The 17,929-nt window shown below is 35.6% G+C and overlaps 1 protein-coding gene across 6 annotated transcripts in view; it reads left to right on the top strand.

Moving 5' to 3' along the window:
• The window catches only part of CDH12 (cadherin 12), a 1,114,509-nt gene that overhangs the window by 1,062,003 nt on the left and 34,577 nt on the right, over positions 1-17,929 (top strand). For all 6 annotated transcript variants that reach the window (XM_012475264.2, XM_064375903.1, XM_012475265.2 and 3 more), the window contains one exon: positions 14,834-14,970. In XM_012475264.2, coding sequence (XP_012330687.2) covers positions 14,834-14,970 — 137 coding nt within the window. The remainder of the gene's footprint in view (positions 1-14,833; positions 14,971-17,929) is intronic.

Genomic DNA, 17,929 nt, shown 5'->3' with positions numbered 1-17,929 from the left:
TATATGAAACCTTATTCAATATAGTCCTAACTCTCAGGTATCTTTTCATTTTTTGCATTATATGTATTTGTGTCATAAGGAAAAGTCTGGTAAGTACCACAACAGGGTTCAATATGGTGGTTTCAGGGAATATAAAGGACATGAAGAAGATACCGGGAAATGGGAGAAATGAGTTATAAGTGACGAAATATATATACCATTTTGATATCCAAGATGGCAGAAGTCTAGGATGAAGGAAATAAAATAGAGGGTGAGAAACTGTTTTAACTGGAAGAAATAGAATTGAGAAGAGTTGAGTTTTGGTATACCACATCTTCAAATTTCTTTACACTAGTTCTGAATCTTAAAATTCATCAGTAACTTAATTTGCCTATTTTTGATCTCTCCTTAATCTCTTTGGGTAGCCATTGCACACAAACTCAGTGAAATCTATCCCCAGTGAGACAATTGGATATATATGCTTTACCCAAGCTGTTATCAAGTTATTGGTCCATGTGAATCTGCCTCTTACAAGAGAATTCTATCTGTAACTGACAATGGTAAACAAAGTTGATAACTTTACTAGCATACACGCTTAGTTTGCAGTGGAAAAAAATAGCATTGCCTCCAAATTTACACCAAGTGAATGGTTGAGAATACATAATTTCAGAATTTGCTGTTAGCTAATGAATTATGGAGAACTACATTTTTTTCTATAAATAAGGTTATTTTGCTTCCTCTACAAATGACCAAGTCACTGACAGTCAATATAAAAGGAACTATTGCAAATAACATGTACCAAGATAAACACATTCATTTTATTTATGTCAGTAGCTGTTACATATAGTAACATCATAACAGATAAATTATGCTAGGTACTGAGCTTAGCCTATTGCTCAGATTTGTTTAAACATTGAAGCTGACATTAATTTACAGAGTGGGACACTGAGGCCCAAGGTCATATTATGTCTTCAGAAAGAATAAGAAAACGATTTTAATAGAAGCAGCCAAATTTCAAAGGTCACACTACTAATCAGTCTGCTACTTAAATGTAATTGAAATGCTAACCTGAATTTTTGAGTTGCTTTGTAATTCTAAAATTGATGAAAATAAAATTAAAATTAAGCAAAGTGGCTGGAATGTCAACACAAGGCAATAAAAATGTATGATATTTGATATTTTAAAATATATTAGCTATGGACTCTGCTATATACCTGAAAGTATTATATACACTTTGCATATGTTTAAAGGTAATTATAACAACCTAATTCAACCTGAAAAAATGTTGCATTGGATTATGATAATAGTGACATTGACCAGTCTGGACACACAAAACTCAAAGTTTATAGCTGTTTTAGTAACTTTTTTTTTTGCATGTAAAAAAAAATCACCATATTACACCTTATTATTTGAGATAAAGTTATTTTTATTTTTTGAGAGAACTACAAAGTTCTTGTACAATTTAGGCATAACTAAGGGTTTAAAGTTGACCAAACTCAATGGGTTTGTGATACAGATCTGCAACTCCAATTTTAAGATGGATTTCAACTAATTAGCCAATAATGAATTTTCTTTAATTTTCAAACAGGTTTTACATTTTTCTGCTGATACACCTAAGGAAATTTCTATGACTAAAGTGTCGAGATATTTGTTAGGGTACGAACTAGTCCTGTTAAGCTCTTTGTAACTCCCCCAAAATGAGAGAATGTCCTTGTCTTTGTAGTCTACACGGTCTGTGTTACTGACCTGGACTACGTGGGTTTAACTTTTGCCCGCTAGAGATTCAGTTTTGTTGCTTTACCTCCAAGTGCTGAGAGAGTATACCATGAAAATACAAATGTCACAGCTCTTTTTCTTCTTTCTGTAATTTCTTTAGTAGAATAGTCCCTTTGTCACATGTATTTGAGATTTTGTACATTATTTATATTTTCAAATAGTTACTTTAAATATATAAACAATAAATATAAAATGCTCTTCTTTAAAAATACTGTAATAATCAGTGATCAATAGGAAACAAGAGAAATGAATCCATTTCATAAGCTGTTCTAGAGCATTCAGTTAAGAGAATATGTGTAATTTTCAGAGGACAAATTAGCTGAGGAATAGACTAATCACAAGCAGGAAATGCAAGCTTAGTTAGAAGGAAAAGGAGGAAAATAAAAGCTTTCTTTCAAATATGACGTCTATATTTGCGTTTCACATGGTCAGCAGCTCTAGGTAAAATGGCACCGTTCTTCAGAGCCATTTGGCCATAACTACTAACAAGAGAAAATAAATTCAGCGGTGACCTGGTATAACAGCCATTGCACTTAGTTCAACAAAATAGTTATAAAGAAGCTCTCTCAAAAAGACTTCAGAATAAATATGTTTGAATACTCAAAAATATAAACTAAGGTATTCCAGGTTTGAAGTATGACCAGGACATGATCAATGAGAAAAGTCAGATAAAATAATTCAATTCACATATGTAAGTACTCTGTATTATGAATAGAACAATATATTCAGTAATTAATTCTTCGTACTTGAAAGAAATTTTCTATATAATAAACAACATAAAAGAGCTTTTTGCTGTTCTCATTTGAGAGAAACTGTTAACACCAATTCAAATAGGTAAGTAAAGTTTAAAAAATGATACAGTTTTCTAAGAAGGAAGTAATAGATGTTGTCTAGAGGGATTTGACAAGTCTTTATGGGAGAACATGAGCAAAGCCAAAAGGTGCCTTTGATGTCTGAGTAAATTAGGAAAGTTCTGTGACATGAAAGGGAGGGAAAACTTGAAATGAGCTGGCAACCACTAAGTCCAAAATAAGGGACTTTTGAAGGTCTAGAGTCAAAGACATTTCTCAGCAGAAGATATCAACATTTACTGTGCACATTCTTATTTAGTCAGGTATCACAGTCTGCATTTTTTACCAGGTGATAAAACTGAGACTCAGGATGTTTAAAGCTATTAAGTACAGAGCCAAGACTTAATCATTATTTGTCTAAACTTCATTTTCTTTCCATTAGAACATGCTGTTCGAGAGTAAACTAAATGTCAGGTATAAAGCTTTGGGGGCAGAAGTTCTTTTCAAAGATAAAACTATTTTTGCTCTGAGCTAAAGACAAAATACATCGGTCAGATGAACCAACAGAATGGCAGAGTAGAAGAGTGTTTTTAAGTTGACTTCCAGATCCGTAAGACAATACACAGAAGACCGTGTACAACTATTCCTAAAAAAAATAAAAAAGGCATGGTTGGGGGCAAAGGAAAGCTTAAGCAACTTGGAAGAAAATACAAATGTAACAATTGTAATTTCAACATTTTGTAGATTATGGTATATTTCTTCTTCTTTAGAGATATCGTGTGTGTCCACATGGGAAATTTAAGGACAGAAGATTTTTATTAAATGATTATACATTTATAAATACTTAGTTTTTCATCAAACATTTAAAACAATAGAAACCATCTAAACCATTTAAGATACAACTTTTAAATTTAGTAAGGGGAAAGTAAAAATGAGGATGAAGAGAAGAAAAAACAGAAACTGACAGGAAATTAGCAACTGGTAGTTTAAAAAGTTTGAGAGGAAATTATTTGGAATTTATTTGTGATTGTTGATGGAGAAATTACAACTGACATGTTGTTGCAGGTGGCTTAGGTGCTCAGTAAAATGTTAAAATGAATTGAACTGAATTCACTTTCTTTAGTTGTCTGCCAAAAGACAAAACAAAAATATTAGCAACAAAGAGGAGATAAGAGTAAAGACATTTTGACTTATTATCATCACCTGAACAAAAGAATATTTTCTACCTTCACCTGTGTTATTATTACCAGATTTTTATTGCTTAAAGGATGAGATGTAATACTTTCAGAGTAACTTTGTACCATCAAGTTCTTGTTACACATGTAGTTGAAAATTGGGACAGGATCAACTTTTGCTTTTCCATTAATGGTGAGAAAGTTTCTAAGCAAATTGAAAAGTAGAATTTTGAAGGAAATGATTATGTAATAAATATAATAAAAATATTAAAATTTTCTGAAAACTAATTTACAATATAGGAAGAAAACTGCATTTCTGAAAACTAATTTAAAACATAGGAATAAAATTGCACTCTATCAAGTGGTCTGCGCAGACTAGGTTAAAGTTTTTAATTTCTGATTTCTATTCAATTGTTAAAACCTGTTTTTATTTAGCAACAATCACTGTATATAATTGTATAAACTCTAACTTTATTATATGCAGATTATAAACATATAATTATTTTTTCATTTAAATCTAATCTACTCACCAAAGAAGTATCAGATGACTCAAACATACTTTCCTTTTAAGTCTTTGGCTCACTGAAACTCATCTGTTAGGGCAAATTACACATTTATGTTATATTGTTGTGATTGGTTGCAATTCCAATAATATTTTACCTTAGATTGTAAGTGGACTGTTGAAAACCGACAGCAGAAACATGTGATGGTTCACAGTATGAGGTTGTAACTCCTCAGAATTTCTATACCTTTTAGCACTGGGCCATATATTTTCCAAAATTGTCCAGAAAAATGTAGGAATGGTTTCATTGCAAGTTCATCGTTGGTCTTTTCTTATTAATGTCTCCCAGTTGTTATACTGGATAAAATATCACAATAGAAAATGGTAATTGTCTGATATGTATGCTTTAGTCAGGCACAGAGTTTAGTCAGTCACACAAAGATACAGCATTAGGAAGATGCCAGGAGCTAGTATTAGACCTATAGACTAAGACCTGGCTAACTATAAGAAGATGCTGAAGATGCTTAGCTAAATAGAAACAGTTCAAATATGTTTCAGCCATATTACAGAAGATATAAAGCTTCTTTGGAGGATAACATGCAGAGAAAGGAGCTTAACTCTCACAAGGTGACAGAGTTAAAAATTAGATAACAGAAAGTAGTGAATCACAGCCAAACAGAAGCACCATTGTGTGAAATAGAGCCTGGATATTTGCATTTGTGGTTTGTACTTTACGAGTTTGTGTGGGAGCCTTATAGTTCAAGTATTAGAAAGTTGAAGGTCATGTGTGCCATGACTTGATGCCAGTTAAATAAATCTGTATGTAAGGAAGGATTTTTATCTGGGAAGTAATACAAAGTAATATGGAAAAAGAGAGGGAGGAAAGGGAAAAGAACACACACACACACACAATGATACACATGTGTCTATCCCTATGCCATATATACTTTATCTTATTTCATTTTTATAACATTCATGTTTACACTGTTAGGCATGTATTATTTTCCAAATTTTATAGAACATAAGGAGAATAGATATTGGAAAGAAAGATCCCTAAACTAATTGCACAAGGTAAGTAAATAAAATGTATGTTACCCTAGTCCTTTACGTACAAATAATTAGTCTTCTTCATGCTATATTTCATTGCATCTTCGTGATGGTTAATCTATGTATTGCAAACTCTACTTCAGTGTTAGGCTGAATGAACTAAAAAATTATGTATGTTTATTAAGCTTACAAGATATTGGAGCCTGCTTGATAGATACATAGAAACATGCAACAGAAAGATAAATGTATTATTTTATGGATATATTATATAAGTTCTGTCTGACCTGCCTGGACCCTCATAACTTGGACCCCAAGGCGCGACCGAATTAGACCAGATGAAAGAGGAGTTCAGGCTTTATTGGAGAGTCTCCGGGCGGACTGGACTCGTAACGGGGGAAGAGTCAGCAGTCTCGCACCGGCTTTCTTTGTTTGGCGGTTTTTATAGGGGTAGAAGGATTGGGAGAGTGGGAGAGCTGATTTGGCAGGTGGCAATAGGTCAGGTTGGCTGTCGGGGCCGGGGGGATGTCTGCCGGGCGGAGAGCTTGTCGGGCCGGAAGTTACTGGAGAGCTGATGGGGCGGATGGTGATTGGTTCAGTTGGTTGCCCGGCCGGAAGGCTGCTGGAATCGGGCCGAGCCAAGGCCGTAGACAGAGTGAGATAAGGGACCCTCCTTGTGAGGGAGGAGGGGCTTTCGTCATCCGGAAGGCTGGTGGAATCGGGCCGAGCCAAGGCCGTAGACAGAGTGAGATAAGGGACCCTCCTTGCGAGGGAGGAGGGGGCTTTCGTCATCCAGAAGTTAGGCACTTTCCATGTGGCTGGGGGGGGGGTGCCCAAAGGTCCTCCACCAGACAAGTTCTTGAATTTTAAACTTGTTATCAAAAATAGCTAAAATTACAATTAAACATGACCTGTATATATAGTGATTCACTGTAAAAAGTTAGATTTCTGTTCAAATAAATTTGGTAAATGATAACATATGCTAAAATATTAACTATAAACAAGGTGATCAATTTTCCCAATCTTATATCTGGGAAAACTCTTGAGGAGTTTTCTGGGCCTAAAGACACTCAGTGTAAAAACTGAGAAAGTCCTCAGCAAACCAGAAATAATTGATTGTCCCAAATAAGACAGTCTTAAAACTCTAATTACGTTGTCTTGAAGTAGAAATAGGTAACTATTATATAGGCAGGAAGAATAGGATCTGTGCACTGAATTCAGTACAATATTTAAGTGGCAGGTGCTATGTACAAATAGCATCCTGGGTCCTTTGCAACACTGAGATAAACAGACCTAGTCTCTGCTCTCAAGAAAGTTAACAAGGTTTGGGTAAGCAGGATAATCACATCACATATACGAAATGTGTACAAACTGTGTTACATTTGCCAACATCTACAAAATAATTGAACACCATTAGCATCAAAGAATGGTCTGTTCACTGCAGAAATTTTCAAAGATGGAATTAAAGAAAATCTTTTAAAAATATATACATTAACTGGAATTCATCAGAGAAAGAACAAGGGAATTCCAAAACTTAATGGCATTTCCATTGAATGGATGGCAACAGGATGCTCTCTGTAGACACACTACCCAGTGAAACAAGAAGAAATGAAATGTATTTCATTAAAAAAAGACACTCATTTACTGTCTCTGGAAAATTTTCTAAGGGCATGCACCACATAAAGAACAACTTATTCAAGAAAAGCTACTAAAACTGGGTAAGAATAGCAAAGACAGTGACTCTTAACGCAGAACCTGCTCCCTCCCTCCAACTCCTATGTCCCAGCTTGGCTTGATGGAAATGCCCATCTTGCAGGTGCAGTTGAAAAGACATGGTTTTTCTTCCTTTTGCAATCAGTCAAGGGATATAATGTCTTACCAGGAGGAGTCGGATGCAAACGTTACATAAAACTATAAAAATTAATAATTACTACAATGTTTTATTGGACTTGTGACATATATGGATATAAATATATGTATAGTTATTTCACATAACTACATAGAAGAAATATTTCTATAATTTACTCTAAGTTAGTATGAATGTGAATCTGATGAGTTAAGACATATATGGTGAAACTTAAAGCAGATAAGAAAATAAATGATTAATTAAAATAAAATTCATTAAAGAAATAATTTCACACTAGAAATATTCACTTATTGTTAAAGAAAGTAAGAGAGAAGAAATAGAGAAACAAAAAAGACATGAAAAATATAGGAAACTCAAAAAATAAAATGGCAAAGCAAATACCATTGTATCAATACTAACAGTTGAACAGGACTGGTTTAAACAACCCAATCAAAAGGTAGAGATTATCAAACAATAAAAACCGATGACTTTATGAAGTGTGTGTCTGTTGCTTAATGGTATCAAAGTCAAACAACTTGAAACCTTGACTCTACAAAAACTCGTGCATTTTTTTTTTTTGTTTTGGTTTTTGTTTGTTTCGTTTTGAGCCAGAGTTTCGCTCTTGTTGCCTAGACTGGAGTGCAATGGTGTGATCTTGGCTCACTGCAACCTCCGCCTCCCGGGTTAAAGTGATTTTCCTGCCTCAGCCTCCTGAATAGCTAGGACTACAGGCGCCTGCCACCACGCCCAGCTCATTTTTGTATTTTTAGTAGAGATGGGATTTCACCGTGTTGGCCAAGATGGTCTTGATTTCTTGACCTCATGATCCGCCCACCTCGGTCTCAGAAACTGCTGGGATTACAGGCGTGAGCCACCACGCCCAGCCTCATGTACTTTTTCAAGATTTGCAGCATATGATTATACTAGGCTCTCTTATCTTTTAGAGTTTCTCCAGTGTAACCACAATCCTTCTTGGTACAAGATGATGTACTTTCATGAGACTTCACAGAACACCCTACCCATCCCACAGTGAATCCGATGTTGCAGAATTTTTACTATGCTAATAAAGAAAGGAATAGAAGCAGTATGGAGTTTGACTTGACAATTTCTGCCTGGCTAGTTGGAAGACTAGTATGCAGAGGGGTGAGGGGAAGTCAGTTTGGAAACAAGGTTAATCTTATTCACACCAAGAAAACATAAGCCCAGGGTATCTAGAATAGAGGGTAAAAACATCTGCAAAATGCTCATTCAGATCATTAGGTTTCAACCAGAATAAGCATCAGAATTACTTTAAAATTACAGAAACTTTACTTACCTTTGTCTATATTGGCTTTACTCTGAGATAAAGTCTGGAAATACTTATTTTCAAAATACGATTCTTCATCTCCCTAAACAGGTGGCTTATGTTTATATTACCAATACTGGGACAAACGAATCATCTTTGTTCTCGGAAAAGCCAAGTATTTAGGGCTCAAGGGACGTGGTATCTGTAAGATGCTCTGAAATGGAACTGGCAAAATATCAGCATGTGTGTATACATGGGGAAAGTGAGAAAGTAAATGTAGGAAAGTATTAACATAATAAGTGTAAGTGAAAGGTATTTGGAATTTTATTTTGTCATTCTTACAACTTTATTATACATTTGAAATATTTTTAAAGTATTTTAAAAACATTAAAAGAACTGTAATTCCTCTTAGTTGTATTTGAGAGTTTCTAATAAAATAATCCACCAGGGATCACTTATACAGTTATAAAAAAATTAATATTTTTTTCCTTTCTTTTTTTGAGACAAAGTTTCACTCTTGTCACCCAGGCTATAGTGCAATGGCGGGATCTTGGCTCACTGCAACCTCGGCCTCCTGGGTTCTAGTAATTCTTCAGCCTCAACCTCCCAAGTAGCTGGGACTACAGGCATCCACTGCCACGCCCGGCTAAGTTTTGTATTTTTAGTAGAGACAGGGTTTCAGTATGTTGGCCAGGCTAGTCTTGAACTCCCGAACTCAAGTTATTTGCCCATCTTGGCCTCTTAGAGAGCTGGGATTACAGGCATGAGCCACCACACCCAGTCAATAATTTTTGAATCTAGTAAAAAAAAAAGTTTCTTATTTCAAGCTCCCTAGGTAAAGTATTACCTTATTTCCTTATACCTTCACAACTTTTATCCTGTATAAGTGAAATTTCCAGATAATTGGAGCTTAATCCAATAAATAAAAAGTATTAGAGTTAACAAACAAAATCTTTCCCCAAAATGAAAACATTCTTGCATGACTCTGTGAATATATTTAAGGCGTTTGAATTGTACAGTTTAAATGGGTGAATTGAATGGCATGTCAGTTATATCTCAATAAAGTTTATGGGAAAATGAAGCATTTTTTAAAGTGAGAAGGTACTGGAGTGGTTGGAGTGGAATATGTTTGCTGAGGTCAGATCAAGAGTAATAGGAGGAAAAAGTCACTGGAAAACAGCAAGTTTCATGCTCAGTAAGACAAACAGATTTCATTCTCTCTAAGAGATAATAGAATCCATATGTTGTAAGTACTTTAAGACTCTCCAAGCATGCTTACATTTTTTCTACCATATCTGTCCCAAGTATTTGGATAGCTGATGCTTGATAACCCCTGGTTCTTACTGTTTCTTGAGGACATACATTGTAACGTTTTGCGGCCATGACATAACATTCTCTGTTATATTTATCTGAAATCTGTGTTTATAGAGATTCCATTCTGTGTCCTATCTTAATTCCACTGAAACATAACAAGCAAATCTCACACCTTGCCTACATGAGCATCCTTATCCAATTAAAGGCAGCTAGCGTGTTCTTGTGTCTTTTCTTCTTTGGTCTACATATCCATAGTTATTTCAGCTCCTCCACATAACCCATTGAATCCAATCTCTTTACAGCCCTCTGTTGGTCTCTTGTCAAGAATCTGCAGCACACACACAAAAATGACTTCCAGTCTTGTTGTCTTCAAATACATCCACCACACACTTTCAAAGCAATTTAGCTCCAACCCATATTTTAATAATCAATTTCATTAGTGTTCATCTCTTACAGAATGAAATCCTACCTCCCTAATCATAATATATAAGATCTTTCTTAACCTAAATCACTTATTTTTTCATGTTATTGTGCTTCTCAGTTTTCTATAGTAATTCTGAACAAATTATAGTCCCCTTCGCTACCTGTGTGGTTTTGCAGGTGCTGTTGCAGCTTTCTAAGACACCTTCTATCCCTCCCCTCAGTTTTTCTGCTTCAACCTCCTTTTGGATGATTTCCATATGGACTTCTAATGTCAGCCAAATATAATGTGCAGGAAGGATTGCCTGAACTGATAAGTTTTATATTCAGTGTGTTTTCATGGCACTCCTGTAGGGCCTTCTCTACTCTCTCTCTTTCAGGCATTGAAGCAGTCTGTTCATACATGTCTTCCCAACTAAAGTCTTCAATGATGGGCATCATACTTGACTTATTTTTATATGCCTCATCTCTAGAACAATGTCTAGTGTATAGTGGACACTCAGCAAGTACTTAATATATTGAAAAATCTAACACAGTTAGCCTACATCAGCAATTCTTTCAGAAATACTACAGTTATAAGGAGTGTCAGTGGCAATTTTCCTCTTAAATTAGGCATATGGCAAGTTAAATAGAGGTGCTGTAAAGCAGGATTTTGAGAAATGCTTTCTTGTTCAGAAACTAATATGAACTATGGAGAATTAAGCTCATTATGTCTCTGTGTTCCCTGACCTTTAGATGTGCCTTAACTTCATTTTTAATTTTCGAGAGCATTCATGTGAGCTAAGGTACCACATTGAAGTTGGAAGACATTAATGCTTTCTCACTCCTCCAATAAACAGAAGAAATTTTGAAATTTACAGCACAGCTCATACCCTACCTAACAAATACTAAAAGCATCTTGCAGTTCAGAAATTAATTACATACATACCTTGGATATATATTACAGGTTTGGTTCTAGACCACTACAGCAAATATTGAAATAAAGCAAGTTAAACAATTTTTTTTTTTTGGTTTGCCAGTACATATAAACATCTTGTTTACACTATGCCATAGTGTAGTAAGTACGAAATAGCATTATGCCCAGAAAAGTACATACCTTAATTTAAAATATTTTATTGTGTTAAAAAACACTGAAGCTATCTGAACCTTCAGCAAGTTGTAATCTTTTTGCTGGTAGAGGGTCTTGTCTTGACCTGGATGGCTGCTGACTGATTGGGGGTGGTAGCTGTTGAAAGCTGGGGTAGCTGTGGCAATTGCTTAAAATAAGAAAACAATGAAGTTTGCTGTATCAGTTGATTCTTCCTTTCACAGAGTATTTCTCTGCAGCATGATGCCGTCTGGTAGCATTTACCCATAATGGAACTTCTTTCAAAATTGGAATCAATTCTCTTAAAACATGCTACTGCTTTATTAACTAAGTTTACATAATATTCTAATTTTTGTTGTAATTTCAATAATATTCATAGCATCTTCACCAAAAGTAGATTTCATCTCAATTAACTACCTTCTTTTCTCATCTATAAGAAGGAGATCCCTATTTGTTCAAGTTTTGTCATGAAATTGCAGCAATTTGGTCCCATCTTAGGGCTTTGCTTCTAATTTCGCTTCTCTTGTTATTTCCACTACTTTGCAGTTACTTTCTCCATTGAAATCTTGAGCCCCTCAAAGACATCCATGAGGGTTGGAATAACTTCTTCCAAATTCCTGTTAATGTTGATATTTTGACATCCTCCCATGAATCACAAATGTTCTTAATGGCGTCTAAAACGATAAATCCTTTCCATAAGGTTTCCAATTTACTTTGTCAAGAATCGTCATACAAATCACTATCTTGGTAGCCATAGCCTTACAAAATGTATTTCTTAAATAATAAGACTTGAAAGTCAAAATTACTTTTTTGATCCATGGACTTCAGAATGGATATTATGTTGGCAGTCATGAAAACAAAATTCGTTTCCTTAAAGATCTCCATCTAAGCTCTTGGGTGACTAGATGTATTGTCAATGAGCAATAATATTTGGAAAGAATTTCTTTTTCTAAGCAGTGGTTCTGAACCGTAGATTTAAAATATTTAGTAAACCATGCTGTAAAAAGATGTGCTGTCATCCAGGCTTTGTTGTTCCATTTATAAAGCAACAGGCAGATAGATTTAGCAAAATTAATAAGGGCTCCAGGATTTTTATACTGGTTAATGATCATTGGCTTCAACTTCAAATTACCAGTTGTATCAGCCTCTACTAAGAGAGTCAGATTGTTTTTTGAAGCTTGGAAGTGACATTGACTTCTCCTTTCTAGCCATGAATGTTCTTGATGGCATCTTCTTCCAATAGAAGACTGTTCTTTAAACATTTAAAATCTGTTGTTTAGTATAGCCACCTTCATCAATGATCTTATCTAGATCTTTTTGATAATTTGCTGCAGATTCTACATAACTACTCCCTGCTTTACTTTACACTTCAATGTTGTGGAGATGACTTCTTTTCTTAAACCTCATGAACCAACCTCTGCTAACTCACATTTTTGCTCTGCAGTTTCCTTGCTTCTTTCCACCATCATAGAATTGAAGACAGCCAGAACCATATTCTGGATTAGTTTTTGTCTTAAAGGAATGTTGTGGCTGGTTTTATCTTCTATGCAGGCCACTAAAATTTCTCTATAACCACAATGAGATTCATTGCTTTTTAATCCTTCCTGTCTTCACTGGAGGAGCACTTTCTATTTCCTACAAGAACTCCTCCTTTGCATTCACAGCTTGGCTGTTTGGCATGAGAGGCCTAGCTTTTGGACTGTCTTGGCTTTAGGTGTGACTTCTTCACTAAGCTTAATCATTTCTAGCTTTTAATTAAAAGTTAGAGATGTGTGACACTCTTTCATTTGAACAGTTAGAGGCCATTGTAGAATTATTAATTGACTTAATTTCAATATTGTTGTATCTCAGGGAATAGGAAAGGCCCAAGGAGCAAGAGACAGATGGGGGAATAGCTGGTTAGTGAAGCAGTGAGGGCACACAACGTTTATTAAGTTTATAATTTTATATGAATGCAGTTCATTGTGACCCAAAATAATTTCAATAGTATCATCAAGTATCCCTGTTTATAGATCACTCTAACAGATATAATATTAAAGAAAACGTTTGAAATATTACAAAAATTACCAAAATGGGTCACAAAATGAGGATTTACTGTTGGAAAAATGATGCTGATGAACTTGCTTGACACGGGGTTGCAACAGACATTCAATTTGTAAAACATGCAATAGGCTTGAAGTACAATAAAGTGAAGAGCCACAAAATAAAGTATACCTGTACTAACAGATATAGAGGAGTGTGGAGTAATATATTTCACTTATAAATGCAAGTGACCTAGAACTGAAATAGCATACAAACTGCTACAGTGTCAAATAACCAGCTTGTTAAAATAATAGCTTGTTATGTTAGGATACATATCCCTTTACTGACTTTTCACAATGAACAAGGAGAGCACTTTCTTTGGAGTGGGGATTTCAAAGGGCTGACTAAAAATAATGCCGTCTATTTTCAGCTATTGTTTGAAATGACTTCTGTTTGGTTCTGGGCCAGAATAAAATGTGACAAATATTTTGTGTATTGTGCCTTTTGATCAGCAAAATCATTTCCCATAAAATGTTCTATTTAAAATTGCTGAGACTATATAATGATAATTATATTACCAAGATGACCTGGTTCAAACATCAATCTACAACTTTCTAACTATGTTAATTTGGACAAATTTCTTCATGTCTCTGTGCTTTCTGTTTTCTCATATGTAAAACAGATTAATAATACTCTTCTTTAGACATTTTGTATTCTCAATGTGTAAGCATTGAGGATAATGTCTATCAAACGGTCATATTTAAAAATGTTAATGATTGTTAAGAATGAAATCACATGTCAGAAAAAGAATTTCACATAATATAAATCCATATATCTACTGTTACCTAAAGATTTAAACACATGCATTTTCTGTTTTGCTATTCATTTTCTTGGAATTTTCAGTCTAGTTGCTTCATACAGAGCAACATCCATTACTATCAAATACATCAGATAATAAAAAAGATAAAGAGACACCATTAACCAAAGTCACTGTTTTTTTTTAATGTGACCTGATATATAGTAAAACAACAATGAAACAAATAAACAACGAAATAGAACAATGACCCCTTTATATGTGTTTCAGGAAAATATTTTAGTGTAATTACCAAATTGTCAGTTACACAAAATTTACCTTTTGTTTCCATGATGTTATTTTTCTATCTCTGGAAACAAAGATGCTACCTCTGTTTTGGCTTGGGTCCTCTGTAGAATTTTCCAGGTGCTTTTCTCAACCCTGCTTCCACAGCTATAACCACTGTTAAGGAATTTTTTTACTGCTTGAAAAAGTTTTAATATTCAGCAGGTTAAGGAAACTCATGGTCAGCTTTAGAATTTTAGTCTCTGCTGAGCTTTCAAGGTGTCAAGACCCTAAAATAATATGAACAGCAGGGGCACTAAATCTTTTATTATTTCCAGTTTCCCCTTGAGCATACTGACTTTGCAATAAAGAAGCTGTCATTTACACTCTTCTTTATTGCAAGGTGGGTAATAGCTACAGGGAGAAAAATAAGGAACTGTGTCAAGTTAGCCTAAGTGCCATTATGATTAATGTGTAATCATTGCACATTTGCATCTACTCTTTTCATATACAGGTACTTCATAGATTGGAAGAGTGATGGGGACAGCTACTTTACAATAGATGGAAATGAAGGAACCATCGCCACTAATGAATTACTAGACAGAGAAAGCACTGCGCAGTATAATTTCTCCATAATTGCGAGTAAAGTTAGTAAGTATGGCATGGACAAAATCAATGTTATACTGCAGTTCTTTGGATTTAAGACTCCTAAACGAGTCCCTGCTGAGATGTTTTTCATTTCTGGACTGACAGCTGAGTGGTCTCACGGGAAAACTCAGAAACCTGCTCCTTTTCCTCACAGCATAAGTCCAGAGAAATTGTGACAGCTGCCAATGAGTCCTGTTTGCAGGATTGCATGAATATCTAGTAGTGCATTTCATTGTGTGACCTCATCCTTTTTTATGCTTTACCCTCAAAAATTCAACCGAGTTTTAATTTCTCTTCCACACAGGATCCTTTTACATATCATTGTGAATTTCACAGGGCCAGGTGAGGGGAAATAATTATCATATAAAATCACCCATTCTGAAATATTTTCTGGCATCAAAGAGAGTATTTAAAAACTCATACATCTTCCCATTCTCTATTCAATTTATTTTTAACGACCGTCACTGTGGAATATACAGGAGTTTCTATTGCAATTCTTCAAGGAGTAGCTCAGAATGTTTACTATTATTAGGACTTACTTTTTGACTCAGCATCTGCTTAGTTCAGAATAGAATCCTCTAGACAGAGTGATTATAAGTTTTATTTGTTTGACAAAACAATCGAGAGTATTATCACAACTTTCTCAGGTAATGAATCAGGGTGGGAGTGGTGACCTTTGGCTCTTTACATAGTTGTTTTTAATAGAAGTGCATCTCCCTGTAGTTCTACTTATGGGCTCTTGAAAGGTTTGGAAAAAATCTCATCCGAATCTCTTCCATTGGCTTCCTTCTTATTTTATTTTGTGAATCTGGTGCAAATTTATAACACTTTAGCAGCTAATTCCATCTTTCCACTCAGGGAATATCTGTGAGCATTTCTGCTGAAGGGTTTTGATCAGTCCAATTCAGTGGGGGTGTAAACATGAAACCGTTTAGTTTGTCTTCAATAAGTCCTTACAAACATGAATAGTCAGATACCCTTTTCCATGCCTTAATGACATCTTTAGCTGATCTCAATACTTTCAGGTTATTTTCATTATTAAAAGTAAGTCTAACATAAAAGATCATGAAGGTTCTGCCTTGCTCATTGGAACAGTTAGAGTTCTGAAGTGTCAGGTAAGAAGTCTGACTACCCAGAGGGAGCCATACTGGGAAGGTCACATTGTGGTGCTCAGTTTGACAACTTCAGCTAAGCTCTGCCTTCCAACAAGAACTGCCAGTGTGCTGGAAATGTGAGTGATGCTGTCTTGGAACCTCTAGTCCAGTCCACTTTAGTAGCGGAATACCACAACGTAAACTTCATCAATGCCACGTGAAATGAAATACTAACCCAGCCAAATCCTGCCCAAATTCTTACCCACAAAACTGTAATAAATATGAAAATGTATTTATCACAATTTTATAATATTTTACAATTATTAAAAGCAACTACATTTTGGTGTCCACTGATACATGACAGCAGATATCTAAAGAACTCAAAGACAACATAATCAGAACTTTTATTTCTTAGGGGTGGGGGTTTAGCTTCTCCAGTTTCTTGCAATAGAAAGGAAAGAGGTAAATTTTAAAAATGCATAAATTTATTCATATGGTGCCAATATACTGCACCATTGGCTGCCACTTTTTTTTTTTTTTTTTTGAGACAGAGTTTCGCTCTGTCACCCAGGTTGGAGTGCAGAGTTTTGCTCTGTCACCCAGGCTGGAGTTCAGTGGGGTGATCTCAGTTCATTGCAACCTCTGCCTTCTGGGTTCAAACGATTCTCCTGCCTAAGACCCCCAAGTATCTGGGATTACAGGCTCCGGCCACCGCTCCCAGTTAATTTTTGTACTTTTAGCAGAGATGGGGTTTCACCATCTTGGCCACGCTGATATCGAACTCCTGACTTCAGGTGATCCGCCTGCCTTGGCCTCCCAAAGTGCTAGGATTACATGTGTGAGTCATCGCGCCTGGCCTGATTGCCACTATTTTTAGGGCTAAAATGGAATGGCAGTTAAGGCAGTTGTCCAAATGCTTATTCTCATGTAATTTTGTGAATTATTTGCTGTTGAGGGGCTCTAGGTGTCCCATCTGCATGGGAATCTGCCCTGGGCACCCAGGTGTAGACCTTACACTTTATTAATTCTAGGGCCCTCTTGCTTAGCAGGCAGCCTTTTTGGGTGAATTGATAGCCTGATTCCTCAATTTTAGCTCCTTTTTCCTATGTCCAGTTGACCATGAGGAAATTCACACATCCTGACAACATTAAAACAGGTGCATTATGGCTGCCACTCCATTGCAGGTTTTCTCTGCCTTGCCGTCTTCTTTCATATCTGCCCTCTTTGTGCTGTTGGCTTGGAAAGGTCAGCGAGTCAGCTATCCAGCAGACATACAATAGGGAGAAGAGAATGCCAGTCTCCCCTTCGTGAAGGACTCCCCATCCTCATTCTCTCTGTTTTCCCCAAGTCTCCTTTCAAGCCTGACATCTATCTCCCTTCTCATACCACATCCTATTACAGTTGCATATGTTTTTACTCACTCATTTTATGCTTTCATTTATACGGAATTTGGGGACAGCTAAAATATATCATAATTTTAAAAATCAACTTTAGTTTTCTAAGATCTTTGAGCGATAAGGTGAAAATGAGTTGTCTGAGTTAGAGTATATAAGACCTCTGTGAACTATGTTGCTTTTGCTCCAACGGCAGGGTTACAATAAGTGACAATTGACCAGAGGTAGTTGACTTTCAATAACTTCTATTTATCATAAACATATTATCTAAAATAAAAGATTATTCAGTAGAAAACGATCTAACTTACACCTTCCTATGAATACACCACAAAACACGTGGCTATTTCCTTGATGTAAGGATAGTAAGCCCTTGTGCCTTAACTAAGATGGATGTTTATTGATTGCTTCTACTGTCACCGTGGCAGGTCTCTTTCTTTCCAGTGGCTCCTTGGGCTATCAAAGCAATTATCATAG

Source organism: Aotus nancymaae, unplaced genomic scaffold (assembly GCF_030222135.1).
Source record: "Aotus nancymaae isolate 86718 unplaced genomic scaffold, 86718_ANA_hifiasm-v0.15.2.pri h1tg000014l, whole genome shotgun sequence".
NCBI classification, from domain to species: domain Eukaryota; kingdom Metazoa; phylum Chordata; class Mammalia; order Primates; family Aotidae; genus Aotus; species Aotus nancymaae.
The sequence above is the reverse complement of the archived record's forward strand: the minus strand, read 5'-3'. Positions and strand labels throughout refer to the sequence as shown.